The sequence below is a fragment of the Trachymyrmex septentrionalis genome, unplaced genomic scaffold (assembly GCF_001594115.1).
Source record: "Trachymyrmex septentrionalis isolate Tsep2-gDNA-1 unplaced genomic scaffold, Tsep1.0 scaffold73, whole genome shotgun sequence".
Classification (NCBI taxonomy): Eukaryota; Metazoa; Arthropoda; class Insecta; order Hymenoptera; family Formicidae; genus Trachymyrmex; species Trachymyrmex septentrionalis.
The window spans coordinates 1,149,491-1,174,288 of record NW_017305916.1 but is presented as its reverse complement, the minus strand read 5'-3'; the positions used below and the strand labels follow the sequence as shown (position 1 = coordinate 1,174,288).

At 33.9% G+C, this 24,798-nt stretch overlaps 1 protein-coding gene across 4 annotated transcripts in view; it reads right to left on the bottom strand.

Moving 5' to 3' along the window:
* Positions 1-217: 217 nt before the first annotated feature.
* LOC108753906 overlaps positions 218-24,798 on the bottom strand; it is a 67,879-nt gene continuing 43,298 nt past the window's right edge. The window contains exons 1-10 of one of the 4 annotated variants that reach the window (XM_018495888.1): positions 21,833-21,979; positions 18,530-18,622; positions 9,729-9,863; positions 8,563-8,727; positions 6,272-6,406; positions 5,662-5,931; positions 5,194-5,568; positions 4,660-5,079; positions 4,221-4,521; positions 218-4,136 (exon numbers count right to left, since the gene is read on the bottom strand). In XM_018495888.1, the coding sequence (XP_018351390.1) occupies positions 436-4,136; positions 4,221-4,521; positions 4,660-5,079; positions 5,194-5,568; positions 5,662-5,931; positions 6,272-6,406; positions 8,563-8,727; positions 9,729-9,863; positions 18,530-18,622; positions 21,833-21,883 (5,646 nt within the window). In that variant the 5' untranslated portion in view covers positions 21,884-21,979 and the 3' untranslated portion in view covers positions 218-435. Of the gene's footprint in view, positions 4,137-4,220; positions 4,522-4,659; positions 5,080-5,193; positions 5,569-5,661; positions 5,932-6,271; positions 6,407-8,562; positions 8,728-9,728; positions 9,864-12,055; positions 12,331-18,529; positions 18,623-21,832; positions 21,980-24,798 lie in introns of those variants that run through there. The other 3 variants (XM_018495886.1, XM_018495885.1, XM_018495887.1) reach the window with 3 other exon arrangements.

Genomic DNA, 24,798 nt, shown 5'->3' with positions numbered 1-24,798 from the left:
TAACTAGTAGCTGCACAATGAGGGTCTTCAATCAAAAATTATCTAATATTTGTACAAAATAATATAACTAATATTTATATATTTCGGTACTTCATCGAACGTCATTTAAAGCATTATTGATTATATTATATATTTAATTTTACATCTAATTTTTCGAAACAATGTAAAAATTTATTAAATTGCATTCAAGAAATAAGCATTGCTTAATTTTTGGTGTCGTATTTTGCAACACAGATTATTTAAATTGTAATACAACGCGGCTATAGAAAATACAAACATTTTGGATTTTTGTAAACATCAATAACTTGTTATTTTACTGATATACTATGTACTAATAAATTTGCTACAAAGAGAGCGGAGCTACTTCTTCATCAGCGAAGATTAACATTCGATGAAACCGGTATAAGTCTTTCAATCGTCCTCATACGAAGCAACTCAAGTAGTTTTGTTAGTCGGTCGGAATCGCGACATGTAAAAATCGCAATCCGAGCAATATAGTGTTGGCTCAAGTACATTTCTCTTTCGACAGAGATTGCAGGGTGTTACGTGTGCCCTCACGGTGGTCGCAATGCCTGTTGGCGTCTGCAAAGGAGGCTGCGTTACCATCGGAACAACCTTCGCAGTAGACATCGCAAAGTGCATCTGTTTGGAAAGTGGAGGATGCTGATAAGCGGGATACTTCGCATTTGGCTGTATTTGACCGTTCTGCATCGTCTTAGGATACTGATTAGACGCCATAGGACCTTGTTGCTCTAGCTTTTGATTATGAGATAATTGTCGCTGGTAGTTATCATGTCTCTGCTGATAATTCTGCGTGTTTTGTTGCTGTTGCTGCTGATAGGCCAGTGAATTAGATGATGGTTGATATTGCGGTATTGGTTGGCCCGCTCTGTTTTGTGGAAGAACAGTCTGATAGGGATGACCCTGATAGGAACTTTGAGAATATTGACTTTGATATGGACTTGGCGATTGATTAGACGGATAAAATTGCTGTTGCGAATGTTGGACAGTTATCGGACTGGCATTGTGAGAAGGAATTCTTTGATTCATAGTATTCTGCGATTGAACAGTCGCTTGCTTATTCATTTGATTATGCTGCTGCTCCAATTGATTATGCAATTGCTGCTGATAGTATGTTCCATAACCGTTTTTCTGAGGTAATATTTTTGTTTGTTGCATACCATTTTGAATGTATTGTCCATTCATTTGCGTCGGATAAGGACTAGCTGGTTTCTGAGTCTGCGATGAAGGAATAATTTGATTTCTTGGATGGGACGCTTGCGTTTGCGGATATACCGACTGCATATATTGCGTGTATCCATTCTGAGTATATCTGATTTGCTGTTGCAGCTGCGGTGAATAGGACATCGGTTTCGAAGTGTTCATGGAAATACCAGGATAGCTTTCTTTACCATCGACCACATCTTTACCTTCGTTTCCACAAGATCCACAGGACTTCTTATCCATTAGTGATCCAATCGAATCACTCGAATTCTTTCGTCCAAACGTAGGTTTAATAGTGTCTGAAATTGGATTAACGCTCCTCAGTTGATCCTGGAAAGGTGTCGCCGGTACGCTATCGGCTTCGCTTTTTAAAGGAAGAGTCTGTTGTTGAAATTTCGCGGCAGTATTTTCACGGATCGTCTCTGCCTCCTGAAGACTTCTGATTTCTCGTAATACTTGAGCAGTTTCAGGTTTATTCATCGCAGAACGTAATACTCTTTCCAAAATAGGATTAGGTATATACGAATCCTTTTCGTCGTCCTCCGCTGTTGCAACAAGCACCACTTGGTCACAAAATGATACGCTTTTCTTTTTCCCAATCCGCCGTTTCACCTTTCGCGGAGCAATATCCTCCTCGCTTGGCAGTATCGTTGTGTTTTGTATAGTGTTTTGCATCGCCACTTCGCTGATGTCATCTTCCGGACAATCAACAGGCAAACCATTCTCATGCGGAAGTGTCAAGGACATGGATAACATCGCGGCATTTAATTCGCTCTGTTGAACAGATTCATTTGACGGCACCATTGCAATAAAGCTGTTTTGGCTGGAACTCGAATCAAAACTAGAGTTTAAAACAGTTTGGGAATTTGAAGATTCCATCTTCGTAAAGACTACGGAATTCTCAGAAGATAATTTGACTGATTTTGTACCCTCCATCGATGACGGTTCCTGAGACATATCCGACACTAACATTGGAGAAACGCAATTTACATTCTGCTTCGTTTGAAGTTTCACATCTGAATCGGACTTCAAGGTCGGTTGGAGCTTGATCTGTTCAAATCTAGCAGCCATATCTTTTACCGAAGAAGCGACTCTCGGACAGTCCGTAACGTCACGACCTTGATCGTAACTCTGTCCAAGATTACTCATCATTAAATCACTAGTTCTTCTAGCGATAGTCGGTCCTGGAATTGTCGGTATTGACGGAGTCCTAACTTTTGGAATGTCTTGATTTAAAGGTCCTTGTCTCTTCATTTTCCTTTCTGCCTGTTTAGCTTGCAGTTCTCTCAACCACGTTTCACTTGATGATTTCTCCTCATCCTCCTGCTCCTGCATTCGTTTCTCTTTACTTAAATCATCTGTTAAAATCTGTTCCCTTTTGTTTTGCAACTGCGCTAACAGACCGCCAATCTGTTGCGCTTCGAATTGCTGCGCACGTTGTGGTTGAACAGAAACGTGATGCTGCTGAGTTTCTTGAAAATGAGTCGGCTCATCGATCGGTGGCGGCGGTGGCGGGAATTCCTCACTAGCTTGTCTCGAATGCGATACTGAATGAATTAATGGATACGGCGGTGGTGGGAAATCCTCGCTCGGTTGTCGTGAATGCGAAATATTGCCGTTTTCGGGATAAGGTGGTAAGGAATCTGGTTGAAATTGTTGTTTAACGGGACTCTGTTCGTTGTGCACATCTGCGCGAGTGACAACGAAGGTCGGCTCATATAGTTTGCCGTTAGCGTACTGTACAACATCATCTTGAATCCTAGGCTTATTGTTGTAATTTGTTTGACATGCTCCAGAAATATTGGTATTTTGTTCATTATAAGATGGGAGAAATGGCAGCGAATGCGATTCCGAGGAATAATCAGCATAGTCTGAGTTTCTGTTTGTCACGTTAGGTGAGTTGCTCGAGTTCATGTGATTCCAATAATTATTTTGTTCTTGCGATGAGTTGGGTGCGCATCGATTGTCCGGCAAAGGATATGCAGCTTTATCGGATTGTTGCTCATTATGCACTTCGCCCGAACACTTAGACTTGCTAAGCTGAGAAGTGGTCCTGAGCGGAGGAGGCGGAGGCACTTTTGCCACGTGTAACACTTTGCCGGCATTGCCATGAAAACTCTTTCTCATCAAACGGCTTCTTTCAAGATTCGGATTACTGGTATTTCCAGGTCCATTTCCGGCAAATTCCAGATGTCCTTCTGACAAGTAACCGCTCAATGATTGGGTTACATCATTTCCTTTTAGACCAACGTTGGAATCGTCTACTGACTGTTTCGGTAAGACGGATGATCTTTCCGCATTCACATTTGTCGGACCATCCTGCCCCTCTCGTAAATCCGGCATACTTCTGTTTTTCCTTTTAATCAATCCGCCCATAAGCAACTTTCTGCGTATCTTGTGCTGTTTCTTTCCCTGCTTCTGCTCGATCGCAGCTGTGTTATTGAGTTGAGTATTTCTAACGACAGTTACGTTAATCTCGGTCTCTTTCGACTTATCAATCTTTACTCCTTTTGGAGACGGTGACAATCGAGATGGTGCTATCGAAAAATCCTTCGATACGTTCTTGTTCCTTTCTTCACTTCTCGCGCGTTTCTTATCTTTTTTATCATCTTCACAACGTTTCGTACGACTAAACAAGCCAGTCCTTTGTGTCGGGCGATCGTACAGCATATATTCTTCGTCCTCAATGACATTTACTGCTGTTGCTTTACTACGTAAAGTTTTCTTCTTCGGTAAAGTAGCATAAATCTCAATACTCTTCGTAACAGGTTTATCTGCCACTGTCGTTGATGCGTTCGCTAGAAGTTCTCGACTATTTTGCCGGGAATGATTACCTTTATCTCGCGAACTTTGCCTCGAGTGTTGACTCGATTTACTGTTCTCTCGCGAGTGTCTTCCTTCAGGCGCCCCATCTGGGAAGAAAGAGAGAAAACCCAATGTCAGATATATATTTTTATTCTAAACATTTTCAGAATAATCACACCTCAATTCCTTACCTTCTTTGTCACCGTTAACAGTAACTTGTTCTTGCAGCATTCTCCTATGCAAACTCCTCGTTCTCATGACGCAAGTATTGTGTTTCATTCTTGCTATAGTGATCGTGTGTGGATTATTATATGGAGCGTCCATCGCGGCTCTGGCTTTATTACTGGCCGCATTGCATAATGCGAGGGCCGTGTTAAGATCGCCAGCATCTTCGGCGGCACGAGATTTATCCAGCAAAGCGTCCGTTTCTTTACATAATCGTTCACAATCGTCGCCGGAAGAAGGTTGATAACCTTCCGGTATTTGAGCAAGCTGTAAAAAATATTATCCAAATTACAATAAAGTACATACAAACATCTCACGTTAATGATTGAGAAATTTAAATACTTAGAAGTTTATATATAATCTAAACTTCTTGTTGTCTCTATCTCGTTAATATCTTTTATTTACCTGTAAATTGTGCTTTAAACCCTGCTGAAGTGGAAGACTGTCCGTAGAAGACAAAGAATAGGAGTCGTAACCAGCGTCGTAATGACCGCTGCTGCTGCTCGAGAGTTCCCCAGATTTGATGGGACTTTTAGGTACGCCCGAATTTCTTTGCATTTTATTAACAATATATAGATACGTATTATCCATCGTAGTTGATGAACTCGACGACGCACTATTCCGATCACCGGACCAATTACCGGAATCTCGTCTTCGAGGCACATTCATATGATCAGGGATGCTAATACCATCTTGCGACGCTGATCCCACGCTTAAGCTACGCGTTAATTGCATCTGCTGCTTTTTCTGTTGCTGCATTACATTTTCCACAGCACGACGACTAATATATTTCGATTCTATTTCACCATCAACCGTGTCTACGCTCTGTGTAAATATAATTTGTTTATTTTAATGTCAAGAAATTAAATGTGAAGTCTATACGTATATGCTTCAGTAAATAAAAAATTATTTATAAATATTAATTATTGTACAACGTACCTGATTACCGAATATATTATTCTGAATGTCTGTAAGATTCTGGTAATCACTGTAAACGCTTCGTTGAGTGTAGAGATGTGGTGGACTGTCAGGATTAGGTGTGATGGCACGTCTGGCAGTGCTATTGATGGATGGCTTTTCAGGACTAGGTGTAATTGAACGGCGAACACTGTTCTTTGGAGAAGTCTTTAGGCCATTATTATTCGGAAAAGGAATAATAGTCTTTGGAGCATTCTCGGTATTAACAGGAGTACCGGCGGGCGTCGCATATAGAAGTAGCAAAGGCTGATAACGACCTCTTCTACACTTTTCCACGACTTGCTCCCACCGAGGCCCAATTTCTTTAACAGTGGCATCGTCAAAATAGATCCACACCTAAAGATTTATTTTATCAATGTATTAAACCTTGTTATAAACTGAGTCGCAGTAGTTAAAACTACTGCCTGTTAATACGAAGGTAATACTGACCTTCAACTTTGTATGGAAAAAAAACGTAGAATAATGTTTCCCGTAATAGGTAACCACTCCTACGAGATTATGCACGGTAGAGGCACCCCATCGAGAGTCTACAACGCTATGGAAGACATCGCTAAGCCGAAGAGACGTGCCCACAGTCGCAAAAACGTCCATGATATGCTCCAACGATGGTCGTTCGCTATCCCAAACGACACCGACAGAAACTATTTCCGGCCGATTCATCAGGGTCCGACATATTTGGATTTTCGCACCGCAAGAACTCTGAGCATGAAAAACGGAAAGAAATATATTTTTAATGCAATACTATTATAAAATATTTAATATTAATTTTAACGATTACATATAAATTTTGATCAACGTGTTCTATTTTTAAAAGAAAGTTTAAAACCGGATATAAATTCGTGGAAAAAATGTATTCATAAAACTCGTATTCAAATGAGTCAGTTCTACGTAATCTTATTTAAAATCCAATCTTAAATGGTCTATGAATGGTCTACCATGAAATTGATGACAAAATACGCGGCAGAACGCATAGAACTGTACGTGTTAGTCACAATTTGACCGAGATTTATAAAATATGCTCGCTCACAGCTTTGCTTACCGGACAGTCACGAATGTCACCCATTCCGCCAGCTCTTCGAAGAAGTTGTCCAAAGAGATCCGGATTATTTCTAGAATTTAGTGGCGTTTGATGAGCTTGAGACGTCAAAGCTGACGCAGATACGTAATGAACCATCTGAAAAAAACAAAGACAATTGTACACTCATGCTTCCTTTTTTATTTAATAAATTTGAAGTTTTAAAAAAGTCAGAATTTATAAAATATAAATTGGCAAAAGAAGGACAATTGTCATATAATAATATAATTAAAAGCCATAAAGTTAGAAGCTCAGATATTTTTAATAATTCAGAAACAATAAAAGTCATATAAAACAAATTCAAAATCAAAATTATCAAAAGTAGATTGTAAAATATTTCCTTTAAACTGCGCTCACAAAAAAGCAACAAATCTGATGTACAATTTGTTGTATTTAATTATGATATCGGTAAAATAAAAATCGAATAAAATTAACAAATTATGTTATAAATTGAAAAGAGCTGTAAAATAAAATTAAAATTAAAATAAAATTTGAAAACAAATCTGCGTGTTTAAATAATTTTAAATAATTTTTACGGTAATAGAATAAATAAAATCATTTATTACATTTAATTGAATACAAGGGAAACAAAAAATTAATATCAATAAATTAATTTGAACTTAATTTAAAAAAAAACAATTAATCATGATTTTTGTCATTCTGCTGATCATATTATAGTAGATTCAACCACAAATTTGATGTGGGTGCAATTAATGCAATCTATCGCAATATCCTGATCAAATCTGTTACTGAATAGCCGGCATACTACTAATATTCTGCTCAGTGGATAACAGCAACTAGTTTCATGCTTTTTACGGTTCGCTGGTCAACGATGCCCAATGCGAACACGCCAAGGAAAACCAACTCCACCTACGAGATGCTGAGCGCTATATGTGGCTCTCTTCCGTTTGCGCGATATACATTATTTTAGTTGCAAAAGGAATACTCATAGTAGAAAGTCAAATTACAAGAGTATATATCTTTTTGCTGTACTATACTAGCAAATAAATATGATAATAAATATTGATATTTTATTAAAACAAGAATAAAAGAAATCATACAACAGTTATTAATACGTAAATATGTCAATATGTGAAATCAAATTTTAATTTGCTTTCACAATGTTTCGCAGTTGCAAATTAAATAAAAAAAAAGTATCAATGAAACATAAACTTAATAGAACGCATTTTATGATTACTTCTTATATAACTACTGCATGTGCAATGGAAAAACAACAAAATAAAATTTTAACAAATTTTAGCAAAAACAATATTTTTTAGAAAACAAAATATCTCTTTACTTTCGTACTTGTAATTTCAATTTTTTCGAAAGTTTAAAATTTTTTCAAAAAGTTAATATTTTTTAACAAAAAATGCATTAACAATCACATTGACAAATTCTAAATTCTATTTTTCTAAATTTCTTTTCTGCAGAAATCAAACGTGAGAAGAAAAGGTGCTAGATGTTTAGGTAGGTTTATTTATCACCAAAACGTGATTTTAGAGGAGCAGATGTCTATAGAAAAAGGAAAACACAAAAAAGATTTTATGTGCCTCAGGTAAAATCTAGTGATGAATACTATGCACCGATATTATCTTATACTACAAAAAACGTAACGTACGAAAACGTAAGAACGGAAGAAAAAACGAAAAAATCATCCAAAGATGCGATCAAACATCAACATTGACGTTTCATTTTAGAAACGAAAATAATATCTTTCATTTTATACATTCTTAAAATTATTGCATGTAATAAATGCATAGAGAAAAAATTAATATATGTTTAAATATACATATATTTATATATATTTGTATATATTTATGTATACATATTTATAAATTAAGTAATTAGGTCTCGGCAAAATAATTTTACATATGATGTAACTTATGAACAAACGATGTCATAGATGTTCACAGAGTATCTTCGATACATTATATCTAAAAAATTGTCCATTAAAGTTTTGTGTCTATGATGTCTTTTGTTTACTACATTATAAGGTACATTACATGTAAAAACTAATTAGTTTTACCGAAACCCAATTTTCCATATAATTAGTGAGAGATCCTTTGTATAAGGTTTAGAAAATTGATTTAATCATTTAGTCAACAAACTGAAAGCTAGTATTTTCGAAAGCGATATTACTTGACTGATCTTATATATAATATATAGATATATATACACACGTATGTATAGATATATATACACAATGCATGATAAGCACGCAACGTGGAAAGCATGATATTAATTCCACAAACCTGTGTAAAAGGCAGTGGTTCCGATGTTGCACCGCAAGCTCCACAGACGCTTTGCTCAACGAGTGTCATGGCAAATTTCTGATGCGGCACACAATGCCTCGCGCTGCACATATCTTCAGCCTCGCCGCTTGCGATGTGAAGGTGTATGCGCAAAAGAATGTTTTCCTGAAATTGAAAAAAAAAATTATCTAGCACGCATTCCTCCATGTTTTCTGTTGCAATTTATAACCTGCCTTTACAAGGCCAAGTTGAATGTACATAAAGCAGAGATATATCTCTGATATTTCTTATAATAATAAAGTACATAATTTTATTATAAAAATTTATGGTCATCAACCTAACATATCCAATTTAATGCGTAATAAAGATACGCCAGCAAATACTACTTGATAAAAATTATGGCTTGAGAATATGCGGAATAACGGTATACCACGATTATGTTACTGTCCTTGCATCTATTGTACGTTTTCGCTGTGTAAGTTCCAACTTGCATTGATATTATTCAACCGACCAGTGTTGACATACATACGAGCATACTAGTGTCCAACGTGACCGTTGTGCAAACGAGAAAGTAGTATACTAGCGATATTTGCAAGGCTCAGCTAAGATTATTATTGCTAGTCCAATCTCGCTTATAACTAGACATCATTAGAAACATTCGATCAGCTTCGAAATATTCAATAATGAAAATAACGAGACTCTGCGTCAGAGAGCGAAAGAAAATCTAAAGGAGAGACCTCAATTTGACTTAATTCCATTACATTTAATATCTAAATGGACCTTCCATGTCGTATAAAACTTTCTATTATCATCAAAAAGTTATTATCAAGAAAATTCTATTACATTTCTTGAATTCTCTCGAGAAAAATACTTCTCATTTTGAATATAAATAACATAATTTTTTTAATCTTAAAATATTATTTGCATTATTTATCTGTACCGTTTTTCTCATAATACAAATTTTAAAATCCAATTAATTCTGAAAAAAAATCGTTTCAGCAATCACGATTTATTGTAAGCGATAAAAAAGTATTTTCGCAACAAGTTTTGACACATTTAAATCTAGTCGATTGCCAATTGGTAAATTGCGTTACATGTATCTCAATATCTCGCAGTTTTAATCAGAAGTAATGGCATCAGGAAAAACTGAAATAATTGACACTTACGAAACATTCTGCCGCGTCGTCCATAAAACCGAGCTGAAACCTCTGCTGGTCGAGAAAACTCTCAGCCAACGCACGACGCAATGTGTCGGGTGGCAGAGCGCTCTCTTGCGAAAACTGCAGCTGCGAGAACAGGTCCTGCAACAAGACAATGTGACGAAGATTTAATGCATGAGCTACTAAACAAGATCTCGCCGCAGAGCGAACGTATATGCATCGACAGACCGCGAAATGAATAATAAATACCAATGTGAAATATAGATAAACAAAAAGACATATCATTACATAACTATATACTAATTTTATTAATGTATATATTAAGAAGTAAATAGTGTAATAAAATATATTATGATATTAATATCTAATGTAGAGTTTCCCTCTTAGACTCAAATAAAGATCTGATTTTCATTGATAATGCATTCATTAAACTATTTTCTTGTATTTATTAGTCTTCTATAAGTTGCGTGACAAGCACGTACAGAATATGAAAATGTAACAGACTCAACAGGTGGAATAAATATTCATTGTACATGAAAGATGAAGAGGTCGGCTTTAATCTAGCACGCATATAACGTCGAGAACGCTGCGTCTTAATTATACATATTATAACAATTAATCTAAGATATCTTGACATCACGAAACAACATTGAGATAACAAAATAATTTTTAGTACGAAAACTTTTTTAATTTTAGTTGCGTCACATATAATACAAATCTTTTAATAAAAATAAAATTATAGTTATAAACAAGTTTATAGCTAAAACCATAAATCACTGTAAGCGAATAAATGTGAACTTCAATGACAAAAATGTAGATAATTGCAAACAGATATCTGTAAACATTTCGTAAATAAAAGGGGGAGAGAGAAGAATAAATTTAAATTTTCTTGCGCAGAAGAAATCTTATGTTAATCTTTACGTCACCGCAAATAAAACCGTTGATTGTGATAAAATCAAGTTGTAACGCTAAACCTACTGCATTGCTCTGCTTCTTTCATTTCCCTAATCAACATATCTACCAGATAATCAGACAGTGCACAGAAAAATTTGTTAAACGCAAGCAATTTTGCAATAAGAAGATAGTAAGTGAAGTCCCTGAGTCGACGAGTACGTGATGGGACATCGACCATACATCATCTCGATTTTTATTGCAACGGTCGCCGTATGCCACCGCTGTGATACATGGCAGAGGTCAAATAGAAGTACCGAACCGGTCGTAATTTGCGACCTATCGGCAGCAGCCGGGTTCTTGATTTCGTAACTAATCCTTCCTCGATTAGTAACAGTTACATGTAGAAAGTCGGTGCTGCGCTTCAAGGTGCTTGCCTAACGCAGCATTTCGGCAAAAATGCGTTGGATGTAAAAGGAAGATAGAACAGTGAATAAATCAAAGTACATTATGTAAATCACGCGAGTTACGAATTTGATTTTACGATTTGCAAAAAATCTGATAAATATAAACGCCAAATGATAAGTAAAAATTAATGAGATAATAAAATATAATAAGATAGAATTTATTTCTAGAATTTTCTGATAAATTTCAATAATTCAGTCGGAATTCATGCTAGTCATTCTTACGTCTGTTGCGTCTGGATAGCAATCTAGTACGCTACTACGTCAATTCGCGTCTGAAGTGAAATTCTTCAATGAAAGTTACTGCATGTCGTATACTAACTGTCTACTGGTAGATAATGATGCTAGTGACAGATGTGGTACGAGTGCCGGTCGACGTAAAAGCGATGATAGTAACGGCACGTCCATGTGCATCAGGAAGAAGAAAATATGACACCTGTTCGAGACAGGTTTGTAGCCTGATGCCGAAAAAACCAACTGGTTTTAGCGTACGTATCAGATATTGTATTAAATATAATATGTTCATCAAACGAAAGCGGTGCTTTATTAGCATAATTATAATTAAGCGATGCTAAATCGGCCGTATATTTCTCGAAATTTAATAGAGTATTTCTAGAAATAATACCTAATGCGCAGGAAAAGTGATTGTTAAAAAAAATAATAAATAACGTTCAGAATTAATAATTTTTAATGCTCATCTGCCTTCACATAGAAAAAAAGAGAAAGTAAAAATTATAACTATACGCATAATTCTATAGAGACCTTCACACGATCAAGCATTATCAAGCTATGAAATGCAGTAATTTAAGAGAAATCATGTGGATTGTCTTAAGATAATTAGTTTAATGACTAAATTCATTATTGGTTATTCATTATATCTTAATTAACACTTTTGCTATTAAGAGTACAATCCTAAAGAGCTCTAATGTCACTCTCTAAACTTAAACTAATGAAGAAATCAATAAAGTATAAGCGTACTTTTTTCAGATCGCTCAGATCAATATTGTAAACCGAATCTTCTTTCTCCATACCGCTGTCTTCTCCTTCTTCTTTGATTTTATCTTCGACTTTAATTCTTTTTTCATCATTTTTGATTTCCTGATGAGATTTAGCAGGTGACGATGGGACCGTCGTCGGCATGGATGTCGTTGTCGACACATTCTGACGAACCTTTATCCACTTTAACATTTTTACATCTTTCTTTTCATCAACTCAAGTTGGAGACGTAAATTTCATCGCTTTTATTGCAAATTGTAATTATCGTAGTCATCTTCAAACGTTAAAATATGTACAGTGAAAGATTTAATTAATTTAATTCATTCATTCGAACGTTAATACGCTCCAAAATTAAAATTAAAATATTGCAAAATAATACATCTTCCAGGCCAGATAAAAAAAGTGCAAACTCCTACTCCATAAAAAAAACTCTTCATATCGGATTCTTACAGTAATGTTGTTTACAGTGTCTACACACACTTTACTTGCTCACTTGATATTATTTGATATTATTTGCTTTGTAACTTCATGCTGGGCGTATTTTCCCTTTGTCAATTTCCTTTCTTCTTAGGCGATAACATCCACCGTTATCTTTCCTGTTTGCGTCCTCGTGCAGAGGGCCTTACACTACGATAGCTGTGTTGTATTAAAGATAAATTTAGGGACAACGACTGCATTTTACTGTTTCTTCTCAGTATCTTCACAATATCTTAAAAATATTTTTAATCTCCTTCTCATTTTCAAGATTGTTAAACGATATCGCAATGCAATAAATATCACAAGCTTTATTTTGTGACGTAATAACTTTGAATAACGCTGCAACTGCGAATGCATCAGATAAACGCGAGAGCACGAAGAAAGGAGATACGAAGGTTGACGATGAGCAAGCAGGCAGGCAAGAGCCAGAGAGGCAGATGTTTCTTCATAAAGAACAGAGGAAGAATCGTATCCAGCAATTGCATTCCCGGATATGCTGGCAGAGCCGTTGCCGATGAATCGTAGGCTTGATTAAAAACATAAACTCGTTTTAGCCATCGAAGTTGTCTTTTGGATTCACAAACTTCGCATTATTGTGATAAGCTTGCGACTCCAATATCATCTTGACTTCAAAGTCTTCGGCAGATACGGAAGAATATTCTTTAAGAACTCGCCCATTTGTCAGAGAGCAATCGTTTGAGAAAATTATAGTTGCAAGAATTTAAAATAATCGTGCAGTAAAAAATCTTCTTTGATAAATTTCCAAGATATTTATAAATATTATATAAAAATTTCTTTATGTGCCATTTCTTCAGACAAAGTACAGAATAGTTTTGCGTAGATTTATAATTTCCCGAAACGACAAAGTTGTTCCATTAGATGTTAATGTCCAATCCGAATGTTGGCGTGGATCACTTTGTTCCATCCTGACATCCACGTGCTTCTTTCCTTCTGCCACGTAAACTTCTTAGAAAGAGAAGTAACTTTCTTTCATCACACTATCTACTTTCATCACATATCGCTATCCGCGTATCTCAATTCCAATGAAGATTTTAACGTAATTACACTGTCTGCTATTATATTGCCTAATTAACACTTATCCATTTCTCATAAAAGGATGTTATAACACCATCACGGAAGTAGACAATACCGTTCTCTCCTTGCAAATACTTTACACTCTAATTCCGGATTATCAAGAAGCGATAATGAAAACGCTTTCCTTCGTATAGCTTCGACAATTTCACAGCACGATAGCATGGAGAAACGTAGAGAAGGAGCTCGGAACTACCTGCACGCGGCGCCGTGTTGCACCCGTACCTGAAGCCAGCGTCTCGCGGTGTGCTGTGAATATCTCCCACCTTTTCTTCTGGTTTTCTTCGTCTTCCTCTTCCAAGGGGCTACACAGTATCCCCTTTCTTGCTTTATCCCACCTTTCGATAGACCCAAGAAGTCAATGACGTCACCCGCTTAGCTGTCCTACGTTCACCTACCTACCTGAACAACCTGAACCACAGTAGCTCAACCAGGACCGTAACTCGTTGAAAATTTGTATAATCCATTTCTTCCAAAGAAAATAAATCATCCAATCGCTTTTATGAAAATGTCAATTTTGTGGCATTAGAGAAAGTCATAACAGATACGATAATTTATTACGGTTCAGAGTAAGTTTATTTTTGCATACAGCATAACATAATATGCCATAATATTTTGTAAATTACAGAATACATTAACCTTCAAGTGAAGTTAAATTAGACATGAAGCTATACGTACAGAATTTAATTCGCAGAATTTGACTAAAAATGCAAACGTTCCTTCGATAAAACTAATACAGATCAAAAATTAAAAATTCCTATTTGATAACGATAAAATATTGAAACACTAAAAAAAATCAGACTGATAATTTATCCTAAAAGATTTAGAAAGAACCCACTGTAATGGTGAGTAAATAGCAGCTAAAGAGCCCAATTACAAACAATACGATACTGTTATATTCATACAAGCGCATTCGTAATATTTGCACACACTAAATTTTTTTAAGACTATAAAAAACTGATATTTTTTTATACAGTAAATATTGCTAATCAAATTACATAATAATTACATAAAAATATATTCGACTCTTTAAGTTTTGCGTTCCACTCCTGACACACGCTTAGTTGAGTTACGAGAATATGAGTACTGTTTTGCTAATATAAAAAAAAATATACAATAAATAGTAAAATATAACAGCTAAATTTCATGTGTATAATTATTATATATATATAGATAAACACAAACTTCCTATGGACGATTATCACTAAAATATCAATCAAAATTAAAATATTATATTTTATGTTACACATATATATGTATGTATAAAATATATTGCAAAAGGATTAAATCTTTTATGCGCGCGCGCACACAGTGTCAAATAGGAAATTGTATGTGTTAAATCCTGACGATATTATTTAATCAAGAAAGTGTGGGTTGTCGCTTAAAAGAAGTAGTCACTTATGTACAAGGACTTAGAACATTTCCTCTCTCGTTGTAAGACAGGATGCAAATCTAATTAGATTTGTAAAATATTCCATTCTAGACATATTAAACGTTAATCTACATAAATTACATATTTCAACCTTGTTATGTGGAAAATCTCGGCAATCGAGTTTCCTCAAAACACCTTTTGGGAAAATAGCAAAACCGTATTAATTTCAAACGACAAGAAACAATAAGAAATATATTATTAAATGTGAAATGTAAAAGAAATGTTAAAGAAAAATCAAGAACTAATAGTTTAAATCAATTCTCAGTGCTCCGACACGCAAGTTCAAAGGAACTATTAGCGGCAGCCGGAAATGATCCGATAATAGCGGGAAATTATGTCAGGTGTCTGTAGCCAAAGTGGTAATCTGTAAATGTACTTCTACCACAAATTGTCGCGACGTGCAAAAAAAAGTGTTACAAATTGCATCTTCAGCAAGATTATAAGATGTATCACATGTTATTTAAAGATAACAGCTGTTGGTGATACTAGTTGTTGACGAATACTTTTAATTGAACATTTTCATGGGCTATGTTCGAATTCCCATTCAAGTTACCTATAATCATCATTTTTGTACCTAAAATATCATTTTAAATCTTGTTATTCCAAATATGAATAAAACGATACACGGAAAGCACTCGAATGGGAATTTAAACGTACCTTTAATTACGAACACATAGTCATCTGTTCGTGGCCATCTAACAACTAACTGTATTCAGAATACAAAATATGCAAAGATATGCTTTAATATTGCCGATATGATCTGTACCATTAGACATTGTACGATTCATATCATACAGCTGCATTGGAATTGAATTCCCATAATGCAACGATTAAATAAATTTTTAACGTCATTCCGACTTTTCAGAAAATGCAAGTATCTAAACAGGAAATACTTTACGAGGAACTATCGCTTCCTGAATAACCGTAAAACTAAATTACATTGTTTGCGCAACATTAAAAATTCGGTTCCCTTCCTAATTAATTTAAACAGAATAACTTGGATCGGACACCGATAATGAAACATCGAAAATACTTATAAGTTAAAATATTTATAAATTAATTCAAAGTCACATAATTAACAAAAATTGTAAGATTCATATATAATATATTGCCAGAAAATATATTCTTAACGTGTACATTTTTTTAAAATTAACAAATAAAAAAGATTATATTACATAGCAAAGGGTTTTCGTCGAAGGATTCTTACTCCCAGCCTCCCTTCCTCCAAAATACGTTCATGATGAATCATCTCAGGTATTTCATATGAGTTAAATTCTTTGTTGAGTATTATAGATACCGATCATCATATTGGTATGTAAGAATCTAATCCTTTTTTTTATCTTTATTCATAGAGATTTCGTTCAATACAAAAATAATTATAGTCTACATAATTCAATATTAAAAGTTCACAATCAGATTAATAACTTGTTGCAATTTTAGAATATAATGTATGCAGAAATAAAATTTATTTATATACAAACAAACTTAGTGTAATCTTTTTGAACGTTGTAGATATAATTATCCGAAAATTTCAAGCCTATATTGTCAGTGAGATAAGAAATTGTCTAAAAGCATTTTGAAACATATCATGAAATTTATTACGAAAATGTCTAAAAACCTGTTTCCCTCTAGTCAATAAACTAGTAACAGGTAGATTTTCTATAAAGAATCTAATTTTAGTTAAGGTTTAGGTCTTAGGTATAAGAATGGATCCTAAAAGCTACTCAAAGCAACGACACGTCTTCTGACATGAGAGGCATTGAAACTCAAACTCACTCGGCAAAGCTATTATCTCAAATATCAAGAGCTTCTTCTTTGTTTCCAAGTTGAAATTATGTTACCCAATATTAAATTGTACAATTATAAATAATAATGTGCGCAATTTAATCTGACGTAAAGATTAGAATAATGTAACGCTTGCAAAAAAATGTTATTTATCATCAAGTGCATTTAAATCATAAATTATTGTCACATGAATATTCTCAAATATGAGGTCTATCCAGTGCCATACTAGTAACGTGCTCTCTATAATAAGAAAATAAGCTTTGCTGAATTACTTTCGAATTGCAGTAATTTTGGGCAAAATTGCGCTGGTTGAAAGATGAATCTGGCAACAACGAGACGAACACGTTCTTCCGACCGGTAATTATTCTTGCAAATCGCACCCGGTACCTCTACGCCTGAAGCAATTAACTCTCAAGATTGCTAATTAACCCCATGAGAAAATCGGTGAGGAACTTACGTTTCCACCTACTTCTCGAGTAGCCTCGAATTGCCTCGAATGCGCGACGTTACTATCGGCTTGAAGCTAGTTTCTTCTCGTAGAGAAGAAACAGTTGACCTTCCACGATAAAAGCAGACAACGCTTGCACAAAATGATGGACCCAACGCGCGATTATAGTTGTGGCGCTCCTCGCCAATCACGAACGAAAACCGAGAACATCATTGTCCGTAGAGCATCGGTCCCGTTATAAGTCGTATCTCATGATTGCAAAGAACGTGACAGAGAAAATGATAGAGAATACGATAGCAAATAAAGTCGAGGCTTCTATTATCGGTCCGTGCAACAGCAAAAGAAGAAAGAAAATAAATTCGTGCTAATATAGTGAGTCTTATTAATATTTTTTATTTCCGACTTTCTGAATTTACCGTATACACAGATTTGTGCAAAGATGCTTATTAAAATAAAATGTGTAAAGTTGTAAAAAAAATGTAAAATTTATAAGGTTTGTTAATATTTCTCATATTTATATAAAATATAATTATATAAAATATTAATAGTTAATTTAAAAATATGCTTGTAAGCAAAATAATATAGTAAACTAAGAAAATTACTATAAATAATAAATATATAAATAAACAATAAACCCATCAATGCAAAGTTAACATCTTTGTTGTTATGATTATTAGTTTGTGATTATTGGTTGAATAAATTTCATTTGTATCACAGGTTTAATATATGCGTGCGAAGGGAATAGTTTGCGCGTTGAATGGAAAATAATAAGCTCCCTCACGCATAAAATATCAAGACATTTTATCTGTTGGGCACACCCCATTTTCGCTATTACCGTGGGATCATTTCAAAGGATGATTCTCATTGAATTTCATATAACGTAAAACTTATCTAAAAAAATACTCAATCTTTTCTTCATATAAAAATTGTCCCGGGTACTGTTTCCTTTTGTTAGAATGCTAAGACACAAGAGATCATCGATACGTAAAAGTGTCAAGGTAGCGTATTATAAAAGCTTAGAACGCAATGTCATTGCGTGCAACTACTGTTATCAATCGCGTTATAATTAAAGAAGGAAACAAAAACAGAAGATGTTAATAAGCATATTTCATAAACAATCTCTCTGCGTTTGCGTTAGAGATTCTTTGAAAATATAAATTACATATAAAAAAAATAATTACATTAAAGAAATTGTCTTCTTCCGCAATTTTGATTTGCTTACCTTAAGTGCACAGAAAATGCAGGATTCACGCATGCACGCATGTCCGGAGAGCTCCCTGAAGCTTCTTCGAAATATGTCGAGATGCCACAAGACCTAAAAAATAAAATTAGAAAAATCTTGTGACATAATCTGTTAAATCATAATTTTCCGATAAATATTTTTCAGAAAAATATAGTAAAAATTTATCATATCTATATTATCAAAAAAAGTTATATTAAAAATTTTATATTTTGCTACATAAATTTACCATCCACATTTTTGGAATTTACATGAGTTAACACAATCGTATGTGTCTGCATCTGACAATTTTAATACACTTTTATTACACTGACAATTTTATTACACTATATGTATTACATGTTTTATTATATTATCAGCCACAAACTTGAATAAAAATTTCGGTATTAGTTTGAATGAATTTATCAAATCCTTTGTATAAGCATATGTCACCAAGTCGAGAAAGGCAACACGTGGGTGTACACAAACAAAAATGTAAATGTGTCGAGACCCTATATGGCATCGATCTACAGCTATATACGAGAGTAACTCAATGCGAGCGCATTATTATTCCAGGGGAAAGTAAATCACAATTTCCGTGCCCCCATGTCCTGCATAGCGGAACATAATTTCCTCTTTTCTTGTATTACGATGCGAAATAGTATTCGACACTTTTTAGAACGTCAAATTTAATACATTTTTTTATTTCTTTTTGTAAAACTTTTCGCTTTAACATTTTAATAATTATATAATTTTCATAAATATTAGATATTCATATATAATATATTAATATATATAATTTAATAGTTTTAGAATAATAGTATAAGCATTTAATAAAATAAGATATATTCTACAAGACATGTCACACGTGTTTACTACTATGTACTAAGAAAAATCTAATTTCGTTATAAACTCTCCTCCTAATAAACTTAATTTCTGAGTAAATTAACACATGCATACTATTCTCCCATCTCATTGTTGTTATTAATTATACCGTAAATGATTATGCATTACACTTTTTTCCTTTGGAAAATTTACTGCAGGATTAGAATTTTAAAGCGCACTTGTCTCAAGTATACTTCGATATCTGTTAATTAGTTTGCTACTCAATGCGCGAACCAATTACCGGCAGAAACCTGCAAAAGGCTTGAATGTAACGGTTGTTAATACTTATTAATGTAGTAATTATTTATCGAGCATCAAGCATATAATTAATAATTTTTAATTGGACACAGTAATATAATTATATATAAGTATTAAAAAAATATATATATAATATATATATACAGGGTGTTTGGAACATAATAATAAATCTTTCGCATAGAGGTAGAATGGGCTGAGAAGAAAAGTCCTCTATCATTTTGCAATTTTTAGCAATTAATATCTTGTTAACTATTGCGAAAATTGCAAATGAAAAAAAGGATTTTTCTTCTCAGTTTAGTCCATTCTGCCTCTATGCGAAAGATTTATCATTATTTTCCAAACGCCCTGTATAATCAAATTTTTTATATTTCTGTATCTTTATTTTCTTCCTTTATTATAAATATTATTGTACAATATAAAAAGAAGATATTAAAAAATCGAAATTTATTGCAATACTAATTAAAACTAACTACATTTTTTAATTACTTTCTTTATATTGATAATATATATTATGAAATAAGAATAATTAAATATAATTAACATATAATTAAAACATAAAATTGAAATATGCGTCACCATTCTTCGCATAATTTATTGTTCACCCAAGTGTGTTAAAAAAAAAATTCAAGAACGATCGCATGAATTGTGTCTGATGAGAATTTCAAAGTGCTCCAAATACCTAGTTACTGCTGCGTGACGATCGTGCGAGATATTTTCTATGATACTACAAGTACAAAACTCATACGGGCTACTTCTGCACATAGTAATAGATGATATAAAATAGCGCAAAACGTCTTTTTCAATATTGACTTATTTTGACGCTTCAATAATTTGTTTAAAACTTTATAAGTGATCCATTATTACTATAATGCGTAAAAAGAAGTAAGGGAACACTTGCCCCTTCTTAATTTTGGTAAAAAAAACCAAATAAATTATGAAAATAATTTTTACGACCAAAAATTAAACGCTTATTAACCATATGTAATCGTACATACATATGTTCGTTAAGAATCTTCAAAAATTGACTTTAATATAAGTATGCTAATAAAGTTCTATGTAAAGATAAATTCCTTCCCTTGACTGAAATCCTGGGTACGCCCATAATTATTGTTCCAATCATATAATAAGAAACAAGCTACTATGCGGATATCGTTTTACCGCGTTTTCTGCAACCACAAAATGTCTGATTTCAAACTGATTGGGAAACTGCATTTAAAACTTTTCAGTCAATTTATGATGTATTCACTTTATCGAAAAATTAAATTGTGTGTCATCCTATATATTTGCCAATAAATTTAAAAAAGTCATACTTTTGACTGTCGTATAAAATTGCATGGTTCACCTTGAATCGTGCTAATTGATTTCAGAAAAAACACATTGTGCATTCCGCGGGATTTTCTACAGCGTAACGAACAGAGAGTGCCGCTACATTATCGTTAGAAAATTACGTAAATAAATTATCCACTGTTTTATACAACCACGCCCCACAAATCGACCTTATACCTTTCTACAATAAAAATGTACAGATATTTGCGTTATCTTGCAATATTTTGAGTTGCAAAATAGAGCTAAAGAAATGAAAAAAGTATTTGTTAAATACACATTGCAAAAAAATAAATAATCTCATTTAGTTAAATAAAACTTAACTTCAGAGCTGTCAATTAGGCAACAATATTTTTATCACAATATTATTATTATTATTATTACTAAACGTTTTATAACTATTCTGAATTTTTTTATATAATAATAATTAACAGTTCAATGTAACATTTATGATCAATATTACATACTACCTTATCACATCAACGCCCTCACTATCATCTGTCAACGTGTTACATATATAAACAAACATATCACAACAGATATAGTGTAAAGTATTTAAATCATTAAAACGCTATAGATACATATAACAAATAGCTGATTTTTATGTCTTTTTCCCCATAATACAAGAATATCGACGGAAGATGATTTATACGCCGCGGATGTTCTGAGAATCAACAGGTTCTCCTCGTAGGATAGACATAACGGTATACACATTATCACACGATATCGTATCGCAACTTTTAATGACATCAGCCAATTCCAACGGTGATAAACCGAGATTAATAAATAATAAATAAATAAAATAATAAAAACGAGAAAAGAGAAACCATAAGACCAAACCTTGGCAATCTGGAAGAGGGCCTGCCTCCGCGGCCTCTGATCCTGCTTCATAGCGGTTGGTCGGTTTACTCCAATTTGCGGTCACCGTTATTTCCTCATAAAAATCGGTGGCAAAACACTCATAAAATCATCGACAATCCTGTCGATTATGAATTGCACTATACATTACACACTGAATCCCGAATAATAGAGGAAATGTAAAACGCGATGCGATCGCGCAAGATACTCTCTTAAGCGGGCGTCGATGCAACAATGCCCGAACGAAGCCGGGAGACTTCAACAGCAACTACAGCGCCACGCGGGACTCTTGTGGGCAGCTAAGGAAACGAGCGGGGACCGGTGAACGCGGTCGTAGTCCCGCTGATACTTACTATAGTACAATATATAATACGGTGTAGTACGATGTTCTGGGCCTTACAGGGGCGCATCTCTTCTCAGCGAGTATCGAGAATTTGTTTACTAATTCAATATTTGGATAAACATACAATGCGTAACGCGAATTTTCATTAATTCATTAAAATGCATAATGATATATCTCCCATTAAACTATTTTAAGAAATTATGACCAAAAGTTTATATAATTAAAACAGAATGAACACTTTTGAGTTTCTCAAAAAATATATAATTATGTAAATTATGAAAAAATTAAGCATAATATATCGATTTTAATATACTTATTACATATTTGTATTATAAATATGTATTAACTGATTATGTACGTGAGCGATAAGACAATAATAAAAGATAATGATCAATAACAAACAGAATAATAAATAGAAATATTCTAAGTAGAAGTTATTATAAATATTATGTAATCTACTAAAATCATCTAAATAAATATCATCTATATCATCTAATGCAATTTATCTGTGATAAATTGCAATATAGAATACTATAAAGATCCGATCCTAACACATTTACTACAGTCTACACAAGCATCGGCCATTTTTACTACAGAGCTACAGCGTGGGTGAGAGGCCCGGGGTCAGTCGGACTCTTGAGGAAGGGATGAGGGGATAAGCGGCTTTAGAGTAGGGGTGACCAGGTTTTCAGAGGAAAAGGGGAGATAGCGAACACAAAGTACCGCGAAAGAGTATAGGGTATAGGGGAAAGAGACGAAGAAAAAGTAAAGAGTGGGAGAATGGCGAATGAGACGGATAGGAGAGGGAGTCATGGGACTGACAATGCTTTACGTTACGCTACGCTGCTACGAGAGATCGTTACGCAATTTGATTCGGAAAAGAATGAACGGACGATTTGGGAACTCTCTCTCTTTCCCCTCATGTCTAGTGGATTTTTATATCCCATGTCCGGTGTATGATAGACAATCTAAATTTAAAAGAGTATATTCTCATATGCTTAGACAATAGATTACCATTTGCTTTATTAATTAAATATAATAAATATAATATATACTTTTTAATTCACGCATTTATTTAAGAGCATGTGTTTCATACACGAAAAAAGAAACAAAAGGAGTACGTTCTTTTATCATAAAAATATTATAATTTACTATAATAATTATCAGGACAATCACAACATTCGTCAAAAGTGCTGCCTTTTAACAGCAATACTGCGAAAGCAGCTGTTGGCAGATGAGTTGTTCGCCACCACACAATAGTGAAGTACAGCACGAGAATCTCTTTTTGCAGTACAGAATGCGTTTACATATGGTCATGCCTTCGACAGCAATCGATACACGCGTGCGAATTTTTTCGAGTGCCTACACAATGGCAAGAAAGGCAGCGAGTTATTACGATACCAGTTCTTGCAACAGAGTGCATATAGGCCCACGGTAGCGTAATTGTATTGTGCACATGGATACCTTAAACTGTCCCATAGGGAACGCGTAATAACCGTGAGCACGATGTAAGTATGATACAACATTGCATGTAAAAATATAAAACGTTTCGCCTCTATAGTAAAGTAAAGGTTCTAAAAAAATAAAATTCTGTTCGAATTGCAATCATCGTTATTTGTTATAATGTAATGTAAATCATTGGTAGCATTTAAGTAAGACCAATTATAATTCAACTGTTTAAAACGCTTTATCCGCAAATCGATCAAGAAACACGACATCGGTTGATTTACTTAACACCCACACAATAAATTTGCATGGCGCCGTTGGCTGTTACTTAATAATTCCCGTAGCATACACAGAGAAAAGAGCAAATATAGATATTCTTTGTTAAACGTAACGTACGATGTAAATCAACATACTATCTCATAAAAGAGATTAGATTAATATGAAACCAATTGTATTCTAAGATTATTGTAATTTAGCTATTCGTTTGTGGACGACTTAACGAGAGATAGCAAATTTTTTACCAAATCAAAATATATTAATTTTTTATAAAAAGGGAGATTTATAAGAATAAAAGAAAGGCATAATAATAATAATAAAATAATTTTGTATATAGTAAAAACAAAAATATAATCTGTAAGAAAGTGTATGTTTGTTCTTGCGCGAGCACTTTTCACAAAATGCGAAAATAATATTATTAGTAAAAAGATGCCAGTACTCAAAGTGCTAGGTTCCGTGTGCTGGTTCTGTGTGTGTATAATATCGGTTTATATATACTTTAATCAGCGTAAAATATTCTCAAACACAAAAGGGTCTTGCGAAGGGTCGTTTGAAGATTTCCAGACTCCACTTGTGAATCATGACAACAACTCTCTTCACGGAAAAACAAAACTTAAAGAAAACCTCTGTAAATCTTCGCGATATATTGTATATTATCGAGAAGAACGTTTCACTAATTTTCAAAGTGTCATATCTTTTGATTCCCTGAAGGAAACAATCTGCTGTATACTTTAGTAATATTACTATTTTCGCGTTTTCACAAAATTAAAAATAACATCTAAAAATGCAGTAAAACGTTATTAATAATTTCTGTGGCTTTAGAAAAATTCATGAATTTAATTCTATAAATATAAAAAAATATATATTCTCTTCTTCTTCTTCT